At 41.2% G+C, this 14216-nt stretch overlaps 2 protein-coding genes across 16 annotated transcripts in view; one reads left to right on the top strand and one right to left on the bottom strand.

Moving 5' to 3' along the window:
* The window catches only part of Heph (polypyrimidine tract-binding protein 1 heph), a 393209-nt gene that overhangs the window by 286326 nt on the left and 92667 nt on the right, over nt 1–14216 (top strand). For 9 of the 10 annotated variants that reach the window (XM_071776629.1, XM_071776622.1, XM_071776624.1 and 6 more), the window contains one exon: nt 8442–8591. In XM_071776629.1, the coding sequence (XP_071632730.1) occupies nt 8442–8591 (150 nt within the window). Of the gene's footprint in view, nt 1–1002; nt 1285–8441; nt 8592–14216 lie in introns of those variants that run through there. The other variant, XM_071776620.1, reaches the window with a different exon arrangement.
* Nucleotides 13866–14216, bottom strand: part of LOC139812023 (uncharacterized) — a 227997-nt gene continuing 227646 nt past the window's right edge. For all 6 annotated transcript variants that reach the window (XM_071776631.1, XM_071776633.1, XM_071776634.1 and 3 more), the window contains one exon: nt 13866–13945. In XM_071776631.1, the coding sequence (XP_071632732.1) occupies nt 13881–13945 (65 nt within the window). In that variant the 3' untranslated portion in view covers nt 13866–13880. The remainder of the gene's footprint in view (nt 13946–14216) is intronic.

The following is a 14216-nucleotide window of genomic DNA, read 5'->3' as shown; positions in this document are numbered from 1 at the left end:
ATTAAAGATACAATTTTTAAATATAAAAATTATTTACAGATATAATATACATGTAACTAATTATAGATATGAAAATGATAAATTATAGATATAAGAAAAAATTACGGATATAAGTCGAGTACATTAATCATAATTTACCAGTTTTAATGTACATTAGTTATTTTATCAGAGTATGATAAATGATAAATTAAACGGAAAAATGTTTTATAGTTTCACAGATATAATTATACACCTTGCATCTATACATATTTTACATTAGAGAAAAAATGCTATTTACGGCCCGGGCTGAATCTTGGTAATATGTAATAATATTGCGTGAATTTTACATACTTTTTTCCGACCTCAGTAAACTACGCGCCGATTTTTCATCTTTAAAACACAGCTTCAAGTCAGAACAGTAAATCCATGAACTTAAATCGATAAAATCGAATTGAAATTTGATGCTAAAATTTACTCAATATTATTAGGCTACCAAGATCCAGTCCGGACCGTAAATAGCATTTTTCGCTCTAATTGATTTTACATTTAGATCATTTATTAATTACATACACAGATTATACATTCGCATATGCGCGACACGCGCTCGTGAATGTATATAAGCACGCGTCGACAGTTCAAAAAACGAGATGAAAAAATTGATTTGTTAAAGAGACGGAAGAACGTCAGGTGCGAATTTATCGAGGCATCTTCGGGGGGGGGGGGGGGGAACGAACATTCAACCGATTCAACGAAGTTAAATCACGCATTACAGCACGTTTTCTACTTATGTAAATTATGTTTATATCATCGTACGCAGAGACCGGCGCAGCGTCACGTGACGCGCGCGGGGCCGGCGGAGCGGCGCGAGGCTTGCCGAGGCTCGCCGAGTCGCGGCGGAACCGGCCGAGCGGCGACGCGAGATCGACCGGGCGGCGCAGCCGGCGGCGCCGCAACACGTTGTTCCGTGGGCACGTTCGCGCGCGACGGACGCCGCGCCGCGCGTCGCGTCGTCGTCGTCGTCGTCGTCGTCGTCGTCGTCGTCGTCGGCGTCCGCGGCGACGGCCCGGGTTACCGGCTATGTTTCGGCTCGTTAACAAGAGTCTCGGGAGTGCGGATATGACGGCGGTGGACCGCCTCGGCGTCGGTATCGGCGTCGTCGGCCAGCCGCCGGTGCCGTTCGACGTCTATCGCGAGTCCCACCACCTGCTGGCGCTCGGCGGCTCGATAGGCATGCGCGGCAGTATCAAGCACGAAACGTGGGCCAGGGGAGGCTCGCACCTGAGGATGCGCATGGATTTCCTCGACGTAAGTTACACCTTGCTCGCGCGCTTCCTCGTCTCCCGGCTTCTTGCCGCGTTTCGAGATATACGTATCTCGTTTGTGCCTCGTGTGCGTCCTTTCGCGCGAAGCGCCCGGAGCAACATGGCGTCAGTTATATCGGTAACGCGAACATGGGCGGTCACGTGGGACCTAAGTTTGAATCCCGTTTGCGTCGAGATGATTTTTCGTCGCCGAAACTTATTCGTTTTTGCCGATCCACAGAGATACGAAGCGAGAGCGACCGTGACGTGTGACTCTTGCAATTTTTCTCTACGAAAATATTCGTTTGACGTTTGCCGGAGCTTTGAACGTCGAAAACTATTATATAGGCGCGAAATTGCGGTTCTCTCCCGATATATGCGTTCGTTTCGCGATACGAAAATGTTTCGTGTTTTTCGATAGTATTTTTCACGTTTCGCCTCGAGTTCTATTTCCATTACCGCTAGGTGCTGTAAACTATATTCGTTCAAAAACAGAATAGTCTACGAAATAAAATATTGTAGCGCACTCGATGGAAATACCGACGAATATTTCGCGATAACCATCATATATTTTAACGACTCGGGATTTCAATTATTTAATATCTATATAATTTTATAAAAATAAGAATTATATTTCTTGCCGTTGTCTTATAGCCTCTCGTGTGATCTCGTATTTCGTGTACGTATTTTATTATTACTATTTTTAAATTTATTCCAAACAATATGTTATTTATTAGTCGTTTTAATTATATAGGAAACCTTATGATAAACGAATTCCTTTATAATTATCATTATTCAATTATTTTAGTACTGAAGAAAACTATGTAAAGTTGAAACGTTTACCGTTTATCCCATTTATTTATGAATAACATTTATTTTTAATACATCTTTGTTCCCTCGTTTAATTTGCAAACACGAGCTTAATATTTCAATAATTTCGCGATAACATTTTTACGAAATATATCGTCCTACACACCTGTACTAATAATTTGTATGATTCTGTATCTTTGTTTCTGTAACGATTGAGGGAGAGTTGCATTTTGTGCGTCGGAGAAGGATAAACCTAAAGAAATTAGCTGGCCAAGAGGTTGCTTTCGAACGTCGATCCAGAGTGTCCCCTCTTATCAATTATCATCGAACGAGGTCGAAGATTTACGCGGCTCGCCGCGCGACATTTATCTTCGTGCAAAAGGCAAGGCGAAAAGCCACGGTGCTTTTCCCCGGCTTTCCCTCATTTTGGAAAGTGCCACGGGGGCGAGCAAATGAGGCGGACGTATCCGACCGCCCATTACGGAATCGAAATCCCGGTTTTTTTCTCCTTTGCGCTTTATTCGACCGTTTTCTGATCTCAAGTGTATATCCACGACGACGTGGCCCCCTCGGTGGCTAATGCCGCGTTTAACTGCGTCCTTCGGGATCGATACGTAATCATTTTTATATCGGGCACGTTTCTGGATCTCGCAGTATCGAACGCGAAAGGAGAATATATCCGTCTTCGTTTTACTTTCCAGCGATATCCGGGATTCTCGGCTTTATCGCCGTGAATTCTCGGATCACTTTATCGAAGGCAATTTGTATTATAGCCCGCGGCAGATATAATTGGGACCTTAATACGTCGTTTATCTTACATGCTTCGGACGGAGTGTACGCGAATTATTAATGCAAGGCGCCACGTAAACACACAACAATGAACGCAGCGCGGCTGCAACATACGGCTGTTGTAACCTTGAGACAGAAGCGCAAAGCTTTAGCGCGATTGATCTTGCATTATATGCAGCACTATATATGTGGAGCACAAGTTGTGTAATGTTCGTGAAACACGGAACGTGGATTCTCGGTACTGCACGTGTTTCTTAACGCGCGGTAGAAAAATAAATGTACAATATGAATCGTTTCTTTATCGTATAAATATTTATTGTTTAATTATATTTAATAGCTGCATGTTCTTGTGTTTGGTTTATAGCTATTATGATAGATCTTTAATGAAATACCTTTAATGTCGTTATTAAATACCTTTTTTTTATATAATAAATTCTGCAAGATAATTTAAACATTTCTTTATATAGATCACGATTTTTACGAAAATACGTAAAACAGAAATACGATTATTTTATACTACTGAAAAAAAATTCTCGCGTTACAAGAGAATGCATTTAGTAACATGAGATTTTGTTATACTCGTAATATTGTACAATAACAGATCGCAATGTACTTATTTATTTCTCTCTTTCTCTCTCTCTCTTTCTCTCTGCACCATATGTAGCATTAAGCCATATAAAAATTTCATGAACAACTTATTTTTCTACACAGGTAAAACTAATATCTCTTATGTACTGTAAACAAAATAATTTAATTCACACAGTGGATTTTGAATTTTATTTTTTACAGTAGAAATAACAAAAAATATGCTCGCGTTTAGTAACTATATTTCTTTTAATATCATATATTTTTTGTAAATTCGCGATAATCGTTGACAGCGAAAAAGGGGTTGTTGTTCAGCTGAAAGATTGATCGTCGTTTATCGCGTGTGTCAAAATATTCGAATTGGAACTCGCGATATCGACTCATTGATGTATCTATCCGCCGTTTTCCGTAACGATCGCTTTTAATGATTGACATGATTGTGTAATAGGCAGCATCCGCTGCGGATGGCTGCTCTCATTTACAGGTACTTTTAAAGCCGGCGGCTTGCAGTAGCGGCGCCGTAAAGATTATTGACGTGTTAACTTTGCTTTTACACGCTTTACCTTTGGCATGTACAGAACGCGCAAGGGATGAGAGTTACGATCACGTATTTATCGTTCGCGCAAGATTTTCTACCGACGTACTTCGCGCATCGGACGTAACGCATCTTCTGTAATTCCTTGCAACATGCTACGGAGAATCTAAAATTACTACTGCTTTCTGTTTTACGGCACCTTGGGTGCTCGTGTAGAGTTTTATTAGAAAAATGCGCGTATAAAAATACGGATATATTATCTCCTTGCAGTAATTACGGAATCGCGACGACGTAATTTGCTCCGCGCCTGAATAATTCACGCGCGCTCGAATTTTACGGCCAATGAGAGTTGGATTTAATATTTAAATAACTCGGACATTAAAGGATAATGTATAATCCTATTATTAATATTATTAAAATTGGAGATATTTTTGAATTATTTTGTATCACGGACCTTTAAATTAAATCGCCATTTCCCTTTTCCTCTTTTTCTCGTGTCGAAATTGCCATTGGAAATTTTTATCAATCACGCGTGTGTGGCGTGTATGATGATATGTAACATCGGAAAATGTATAGCCTCCGTGTCAGACAAGAATGCACGCTATCGCGACCGTACAGCGGCGCATTTGTCAATAAATCAGATCGCAGGGTCACGTTCGACTTTCGGTGGCGCCCGCCGTTGTGACGCACGAGGCTCACATGGCCTATTTCCTACGAACGATTTTCCGCGAATTGCCTCTATTATGCCCAATTATCGGCTCCAACGAAGCCTGCCTCTTCGGACGATAACGAGAAGGAGAGAGGCAAAACTTCGGAGCAAACCTCCGACTCACTTCCAACATGGGAAAAAAAAATTAGAAATCAAAAATAAATTTCTCGCGTTGTCAGTGATCATTGTTGTTGAAAAATGAACACACGTGTGACCGTATTGAACAACTAGGGATTCCGAGGTGACGTTTTTGAACGTGGTCGAGCAAATGAGTAAGGGTCGAAGGTGGACGAGGGTGCTAGTCTCACTCTATGTACGATCACAAAGTGGAGAACCTGGAAACACGCGCGTCGTCCAGACTCGACGGGAGGGATGGTGGTGGTGGTGGTGATTCTTGAGGCCATTCTCGACGGTAAATGAACGTCATTTGAAGCGAATCTTGTTTACGCGACGACCGCGTTTCTCCACGGCGTGATTTCCGCGTATACGTCGGAAAAACACCGAGCAATTAGGGCCTTTCTTCCCTGAATTCGACATCCACTCACGTCGTATCTCGGCCTTTTTGCACTGAGAAAAAAATGTTCTGGATTTTAGTAAATATTAGTTTGCATATACAACTGTGACTCCATTTATTAAAATAAAGAAAATTTTCCTTTTTATTAGTATATTTTTTTTTTAGTGAATACACTTATACTAATAAAAAGGAAAATTTTCTTTATTTTAGTAAATAGAGTCACAGTTGTATGCAAACTAATATTTACTAAAATCCAGAACATTTTTTTCTCGCAGTGTGGAATTCACACTCGCGGAATTTTTCGTGTCGCCGTCGTTTTTTCGTATTCAGGTCGGATTCCTCCAATGTATAATGATTACCGCTTGTTTCAACTTATTTTACGTTTTTTATAACAAATTACCGTGTTGCAATCGACATTATGACATAGACATAGGAGAGCCCTGCTGCTGATTGCTCCGTTATTCCCATTTGTTTTCTCGTTTAACGAAGAAACCTCCAACAAGGGTCGATCAAGAAAATCAGGAAGTTATTGTTTCGCGTAGAATCAAGAGCGTATACAAGATGGAGTTGTTTTCTCGCGCGTTAAGACAGGGCTTCTAATTGATAGATCCAGTTTCGGTGATTAATTTTTTATTTGTTGCATATAAGGTTTACAAGGTACTAATAGCAATTACTAACAATTGATTGAAATTTTTTTTCCTTATTTATCTTTTTATATTCTTGTACATGCTTCATTGTTGTAAAGAAATATAAAAAGAATATCTTTTTCTCGAAGTTTTGCAACCAAAACGATTGAATCACGGTCGTTCCATTGCGACTTTGACCTGTTGAGCTAGAAACACTTTTTATAACGAGTTATCGTCGGCCACCCTCGTCATGGAAGCCGCCTTATTACGACGCCGGCATACCACCGCGATACGGCACATCAACTCGCTTATAATCCGATTTCATTGTTGTGTCGTCGTCGCCGCCGTCGTCGTCGTCGTCGTCGCGGCAGTTCGTACAAGCGAGATTAAAGCGTGGTCGCAAAAAGGACGTCGGTAAAATTGAGGAGAGCGTAAAGGAACGTCGGCCAGGGTTGATTTTTAATTCATTCACAGGTAGTCGAGTACTCTGTCGGACACAACTCGCCGGACCTCCTCTTATAGTCGAGTTAATGCCAGTCAACCCCGGTGTTTATGAGGGATAATAAACCGTTTAACTCTCCCTGGATTTTTCTATTAAGTATTCAGACAAATTCGCCTTATAAGTTGAAAATTTACAAATAATTTTCTAGATAAGTATACATATATATTTTTGAATGTCAGAAAAATTATCGATCATTTCTAGATAATATTTTATCTATTACATTTTTTTTATAGGCAGTATATAATGTGACTGTATGTGGTTCCGTTTGTAAATTGATTCGGCTTATGAAATGAACACGTTATAACTTGAAAATTTCCATTTAATTTGTATTCCATTTCATTACCGTGAAATATTTATATTTCCCCTGTGCCATATACACATAAACCCGTTCGCGCGATTAATTGATCAATTAATTAATTAAATCAATTATCCGCTAATAACTCGTAATCTACAAATTATATTTAATTATCCGCTTCTTGTTCTCTTTTACTTTGTATCGATTGACACGCTCAAATAAAAATATCCGCCACTCGTTCGAGCTCCATTCCGGGATGGTGAAAGAGGGAAGGGGGATTAAGGATGGGGCGCCTCTGAAATATCCATCTTCCTTAACCCGGTAAGAAGCGCGTTTTCCGATCAGTTAAGCCCGACTAAACCTCAGCGACGTTCCTAAGAGAGCCTTGGAACGGGCTAGGAAAAGCGGTAAGGAAAAAAAGACGAGGAAAAGCGACGGTGAAGCTAAGAGAGAGGAGGAGGAGGATGGCTTTCGGAGGGTTCTTTCCGAAGCGAGGAAGGTGGAAGCGTCGTGCTCTCGAGTTCGACTAGATAGAGCTGTGATTGAAAACACCGCCCCCGGCAGCACGAGCTTCGAACACTTAAGTGTGCGTACACACACGTACGCAACGAGGGTATATACGTACGTATATATCTCGCGCGTTCTTCGACTTCCCGCCGCCGCATATGGAATAATATAAACGGCCGGGATTGCGAACTCGTCCGGGAATTTGATAAGTTCTTCTCTGCCTCGCGCGCGAAAATGAATCCCGGGTGAAACTTTTGCCGGGCTGGCTAACCGCATCTTTTTCTCCTAGAACCCGTGCGAAGGCTCGTTTCCTGCGTGCGTCCGCGTCTTAAGCGCGATATGATCCTTCCCCATCCGGTGGTTTTGTAATGTGGAAAATTGACATTATCTCTTTATAGTATCAAGTGCAGGTATACACTAATCATGCAGATTGCACTGTCTTTATGCCCTGTTTTGTTAGCGATAACTTTGATCTTCGTCTTTGTGTTTATCGATTTTCGCTAATCGTTGCAATGATCAACCCCGTCTTGGAGATAAAAGAGATTTATTAAACTTCTCCGCTAAAATCTGTGTATCTATATGTCGCAAGTGTATCTATATTTTGTGTAATTCGTTTTTTTTTTTGCAAAATTTTTAGAAAATCCACAAAAAAACGGGATATTATGGAATGAATAAAAATTACACAATTTTACTAGTGATTTTGCAAAATCCTAGGTTGAGTGAAATTGTGAGTTAAAATTTTTATTAATTTATATTTTATAAATATATTATAAATTATATTTATATTTATATTAATAATTGTTATTTATTCCACAATATCCCGGTTTTTTATGAATTTCCTAGGGATTTTGCAAAAAACGAATTATACTAAATCCCTGTGACCCCAATATATAATATTTAAAAGATAAAACATTTAATCGCGTATAATAATAGCGTATATCTTTGGTATAGGAATATATGCAAAATTATTACAATTGTTATTACAATATCTATATTGGGGTTCATACGAAATAAACTGGATAATTGTCCATGTAAATATGTACATTGAAGCGTTAAACGTTAGCTATATTTAAACAGTTATTAAATTGTATTGTATATAGGCATGGGGGGGGGGGACAATAACAAGATTATTTTCTAAGGTGTTACATGATCCTAACATCTTTTCTTATTTATGAGTCCATTTATATCTTTTTTTCCTTTCTGGGCTATATATTTATGGTGAGCTAGACATTAAGTTCTCAGCTTATTCCATTCGACGACTCACCAGGGATCCATTCTTTTTGTTCCAGGTTAAGCTCGACAAAAGTCACAGCGGCAAACCTTCCAGAGTCATTCATATTAGGAACATACCTAACGAGGTGACAGAGGCAGAGATCATCCATCTGGGTCTGCCGTTCGGCCGTGTCACCAATGTACTTGTTCTCAAAGGCAAGAATCAGGTAAGTCCAGTTTAATTACAGACGTTTACGTGACTGTCTATTTCAAACTATTTAGAAAGACACATACAAGGTCGTTGTAAATCGTTACTTGCTGCTGACAGTAGCGCAAGCTAAAAGTAATAATATAGAATTAACACACAAAAGAAGAAGAATTGCGCGGAAGAATATCCTATATTTACTCGGGCTGCTCGATCGCGAAATCTCTCAGCGCTGCGTTGTACTGAACGACGACGTCGTTCAGTACAACGACGCCGTTTACACGTGCTCTGCGACATTGCACACTTGCCAGGCGGAGATGAGAGTGTTGCAGTACGCGAGAGAGAGAGAAAGAGAGAGAGTTTGTGCCACATGACGCGTTTCGACCGGCGCGATATGAATGCAATATAGCGTGCAATACCGGAGACAATCGAATCGCCGATACGCGGTCGAATCGATTCGACTCGAGTTGAGTCCAGTCGAGTTGGCGATCGTCCGTTTAAGCATTATTATCCATTATTACCCGCGCCGCGCTCCACTCCACGTCGCGACAAAGGCGAACCGTGTTCTCTACCCCATGGAAACGCAACCCCTTGATGTACCGTCATTCTCGACACTCTCTGACCCCCACTCGGCAGCGCGCCCTTTCTATCGATGCTCGTTCGTGACGCTACACGCATCGCAAGGCTATTATTTCGTACGGTGAGAGCCGGTTTATCGAGTTGCAGTCTCGGTTTATCGAACGACGTTTCCCATCGACCAGCTTGTCTCGCTCTCGTGTTATCCGCATAGATGTTGCGCTTATAAACGCACTTACGGACTTCCTTGCTTCGGTTGTTTTTTTTTTTCGGTGGTTTCGGTTTCCATTGATTCTCAGAATTTTATCGTATTCGTCAGATCATTTATATATTATTCAATACTTCATTTTTTTTTTAATATAAATAATGTTGAAAGCTTGTATCCGCGTATAAAGAGAAATCTTCCATTAGCGAGGAAATAAATTATATCTTTCACGTTTCAGTATAGTTGTGATTTGGTTTGTATAAACTTTAATGCTTCCTCTTTACTGCGCGCGCCACGGTTGGATCAAAATCCGACGGAATGGCAAATTTAGAGCAATTTCGTGGCATAACTATCGTAGCGGCGCGATCGAGTTTTACGAACGATACCAACCATCCGCGATCTCTCCCGAAGCACGCTCAATTACGCATAAACGAAATTACGCGAGCGCGCGCGAGCGTCGTTCCGGCCTGCGTGATCAAAATATCAAATTCGCTTTGGTGGTAGTATTAATTCCTCTGCCCGCACGTGCGACAATACTCGCCGGAAGGTTAACATCGTTTCATGAAGCTCTGCGGGTTCTGCGCGACGTGCGTCGTCGGCAACGCGACGGCGTATTCAAATAATGACGCTTGTCCATCTCTCGACTTCGCGCCCGTATGCGATGCAATCGCGATAAGTGGTCCTCAGATAGCCTCGACTGCTCCGTATCTCTTATCCACGCGTTTACAATCAATTTTCTTGTGAGAAGTATGGATGCGTCATTATCTCGACACGAATATTCGTCATAAGTTTAATGGAACAAAAATAATGCATATAGAAAATGATTTTTTACCTTTTATAATCTTATAGATTATATAATATTACATAATTTAATGTTAAATATTTTAATGTTATTTACATGTGCTATATTATTTTCATATTTATATATCATTGCTTCGTGCTTAATTTTTAGTTAATTTAAAAACTTAATGAAAAAATGTAATGAGGAAAATTATTAATTTGAAGATTTTTAAAAAGTTGGATTATGTTTTTTTTTATAAATTATTTTCTATATAGCACATTGTTCTACGCTATTTTCGTCGCACAAAAATAGAGCTTTATATAAAAACGAACAACGCACGCCCAACGCACTGTCACAATGTCTCTACAAAATCCCACAAGTTCTAGTTGCAATGATTACTCTCAGCAATGTAAGCACGGATTGCAAAAAATGGGCCAACAGCTTCATATTGTGTATACCGTGCCAGATTTTGAACAATGTAGATAGTCAGCATACCGAAACTTCGCATATTCTCTTCGCGTTTGAAATACACCAAAAAATTCAGGTTTCACGCGTTTTGATACTTTAGAAATTAATAACATATATTTCTCGAAATAACGTATATTTAATAATAACAGAATCCACTTTTAATATCTCATCGTCATACAAAACCCGGTATTAAAAAGCAGAGGGGTTGATATAGAAAAAAGGTCTGTTTATAATTTAAACACATATCTGGTAAATGTCAGCTGAAAATTCACGGAATATTTCATTAATTTTACTGATAAACGATTACGTTTAAATAATACGGGATTATATTATCCTACCCTTTTTTTAATCTCGCTTTAACGTTTGTGCTCGTGCCAGAGAAGCCGATCAATGATTCGTTCGAATTTACTGGCGGTGCACCGAAATCCGCTTTACCGCAAATTATTCCGGAGGGGGTGTTTTTCATGCCGGCGATTTCTCGAGCTCGCGCAAAATTTTTTCGATACGAATTAATGGCGAATCGTCTGAAATCATGGGAGGGGTCGAGTGCGAGCGGCAAGGATGTGATTTGAGGATGGACGGGGCTTCGAAAGGGGATTAAATTGGAACACCGAGTATTCATCGTAGCTTACCGAGCGGGGAATATTTGAATAACTTGTAAATCCCTCGAACGCGTATTTGATGGCGCGTTTCGATTTTGAATTCTCCCACGACTCATTTTAGTTTCCCCTATGCCGATGTTTAACCACCCCTCTGTACTCCCGATTTGATCATACTCCTCCGCTGAACCCCTCGTTGTAATTTGCTAAAACATCATTTTAGTCAAAAGTTATTACTCATTACGTCGATAAATTTAACAATTTGATGTATTTAACGTTGATGTATTTAACAATTTGATGTTTTTTCGTTGATGTATTTAACAATCTTAAAAATTCGTTTATATAGAAATATATATTATATATTTCTGTGCATATATCTTTACGCGCATTGTGTAGATTAAAAGCATTCTTAATTTTCTTTTTTGTTCGAAGCGGTTTTTTGGCTCTCTGTAATAAAAAGAGTAGAATTAATTCCGCTAATTAGAATACGATAACGCCATTACGATCTCGTTATTTCGTTTGCGTTTCGAGAAATTTGAATCCTTTGGGTACAAAATCAGGGATATATGGAATGCATGCATTTCATCGTTTGCATGTCGCTTCAAAGCGCATTGCCTAATCAGCGTGGTTAATTGCAGCATACGCTTTGCACGAGATACGCAATAGGCGAAGCGTCCCTATTCGGAATCCATTAAATGACTGCGCTATAAGCGGACACAGAACTCCTTCAAAGGAATGTTTGCTCAACCATCATTACATTACGCGAGTCTTGCGGGGTAATTCTCTATTTATACCATAATACATCTTCATTGCGCGAACAACTTCAACAAAAATTAGATTACCTTGGTATCGAGTATTCGCCGTGCAAGATATTTCCGATCTTACACGTTGCATGCACGACATAAACGTATAACGACAACCATTCTCGCAGAATATAATAGAAAGGATGAATAATTCTCACTCTCTTTTTTTTATGTTTTTTTATTGCATCCCAAGTTTACTTCGAAAAGTGTTTTACGCACACAGTTGAAAATAATTTTATCGAGATAAACGATCGGAAGACTTATCCCAATGTCAGTATCGCTCTTGTAGGACGATATCTCATGTAAGATCGCGATGCGTCATACGCACACGTGCAGTTTTGCGGGAATTTCGCCGCCGCTAATGCGTATGTAATTTGCACGAGGGGTAAATCTCTTCATCTGGCTCAATGCGGCGAACCGGTGCATCGATGCATTACTTTAATCCCCCGCCCGGTATAAACTGCGGCCCGGCTCGATTCGCATTATCATACCTGTTGTGCGCCACCGTATTAGAGTTATCAGTGCGCGTATGCGTGGGGTATGCACGCGAGCATTAAATGCACTCGCATAATCTCGGGGGGCGCGTCGACAAAGCCTCGTCGTCGGCGATCCACACTGAAAGCCAGTCGGGTGACCCGGTGATTCTCACAAATTCGTACGTAAGAGAACGCGGTTTCATCGGTCCGTTACGGACCGACAATTTTCGATCGTCTCGCGCGATGAGATCCTGTCTTTCGCATACACAACTATTTTTCCTTGGTTGCCCGTAGATAAACTGTGTGGAATTTCATTTCGACACTGCTTGTTCTTGCCGGAACCTTCATTCATCTATATATTTTTACGAGGAACGAAAGTTCATATATACGTTATAGAAAAGCATTCGAACTGCAATCCGATAATTTCGTAATTATCTCTAACGAATAGGAATCTAATTTAGCCAAAATGCGATAACGTGGACAATACGATTTACTACTTACTACCGTAACCATCACGAACAGGAATTACAATTGTAATAATCAGGAAATTATGGGCAACAGTTACAACCATTAGCCGCAGCTGAGAAGGCTCTCCCAGGTGGAATTACGGGGCAAATCGCAGACACGCTCTGTGTTTCGTAAATGCAATTTCCCGACCACCGGCGGCCTCGTTCAGGAATCGCGATTCGCCCTCCTCCCCGACCGCGTTTTCGACGGCGTGTCCGCCCGCGGCGGCTAAGACAATCCCTAAGTAACTCGATCAAGTGGGGAAACTCGCGTTATTATCGTACACCCGAGCTTAAGCTTCCCAATTACACGCAAACAAACGGCCACGACGACGAGGACGAGGACAACGATGGGGCGGACGAGAGGAAGCGCATGTCCATTACGACGCAGTAGTAAATCGAGTTTCACGATGAACCCGCCGGTTCCCGGACCGCCGGCCTGACCCCCGCGGGCACTTTCGCCGTGTTTGCTTTGATTCGAAGTTTCCGGTTAAGTTGGTTACCGGAACGGGCTCTTTGTTCGATCTCGCAAATTCCCGCGCCGCCGTTCCCTCTCGCCTCCCGCTTGCGGATTTTCCGCGCCATTCGACGCGAACGCGCGGCTCTATCGTATCGGCCCTTCGGACCAGCGAGATTTATCTCGCGGGCTTTAATTTGGCGAAGAAAATGCCTATCGCTCGTAGGAAGTCCGTCGCAAATTGTGTGGATATGAAACAGTTTATTCAATGCAATGTATGTATTTTTTAATTATGCGCAAAAAACTTTATAATAATAAAAATATTTTTACGCCCCTAAAATAAATATAACGCACGTGCTTTCGGAGAGGCGCGTAGATCGTTGGAAAACAGTCTACTTTATTTGTCGATATATTGAACAGCGCGAATTTCTTTCTCTGTTCTACGCCGGCGGTTTTCCGTACTGTTGATTCGCCATTAGGCCGTTTTCCCACCGATAATTCCCACCGCGCGCACGCTTCAACTTCGCGCAAATATCAGTCAGTTAGACACGCATTGGCTGGAGTTTGATTTTTCTGTTTCTCTTCGTTTTAATTAACGGGCGCGAGCGCCCGTAGGGGCCGCGCCTCTCTACGCTGGATATCCGGCGTGTAGGGTGCGGCCCGGCGAGGAAAAAAGAAACGGAGGAAAAGGAAAACAACTATCGATCAACTATTCCCGGCATTAGAAATGTATTTCTGCCGCGCTTTGTTTAATCCTCGTGCGCGCGCTGTCGGTC

This window comes from Temnothorax longispinosus, chromosome 4 (genome assembly GCF_030848805.1).
Source record: "Temnothorax longispinosus isolate EJ_2023e chromosome 4, Tlon_JGU_v1, whole genome shotgun sequence".
Taxonomy (NCBI): domain Eukaryota; kingdom Metazoa; phylum Arthropoda; class Insecta; order Hymenoptera; family Formicidae; genus Temnothorax; species Temnothorax longispinosus.
The sequence above is the reverse complement of the archived record's forward strand: the minus strand, read 5'-3'. Positions and strand labels throughout refer to the sequence as shown.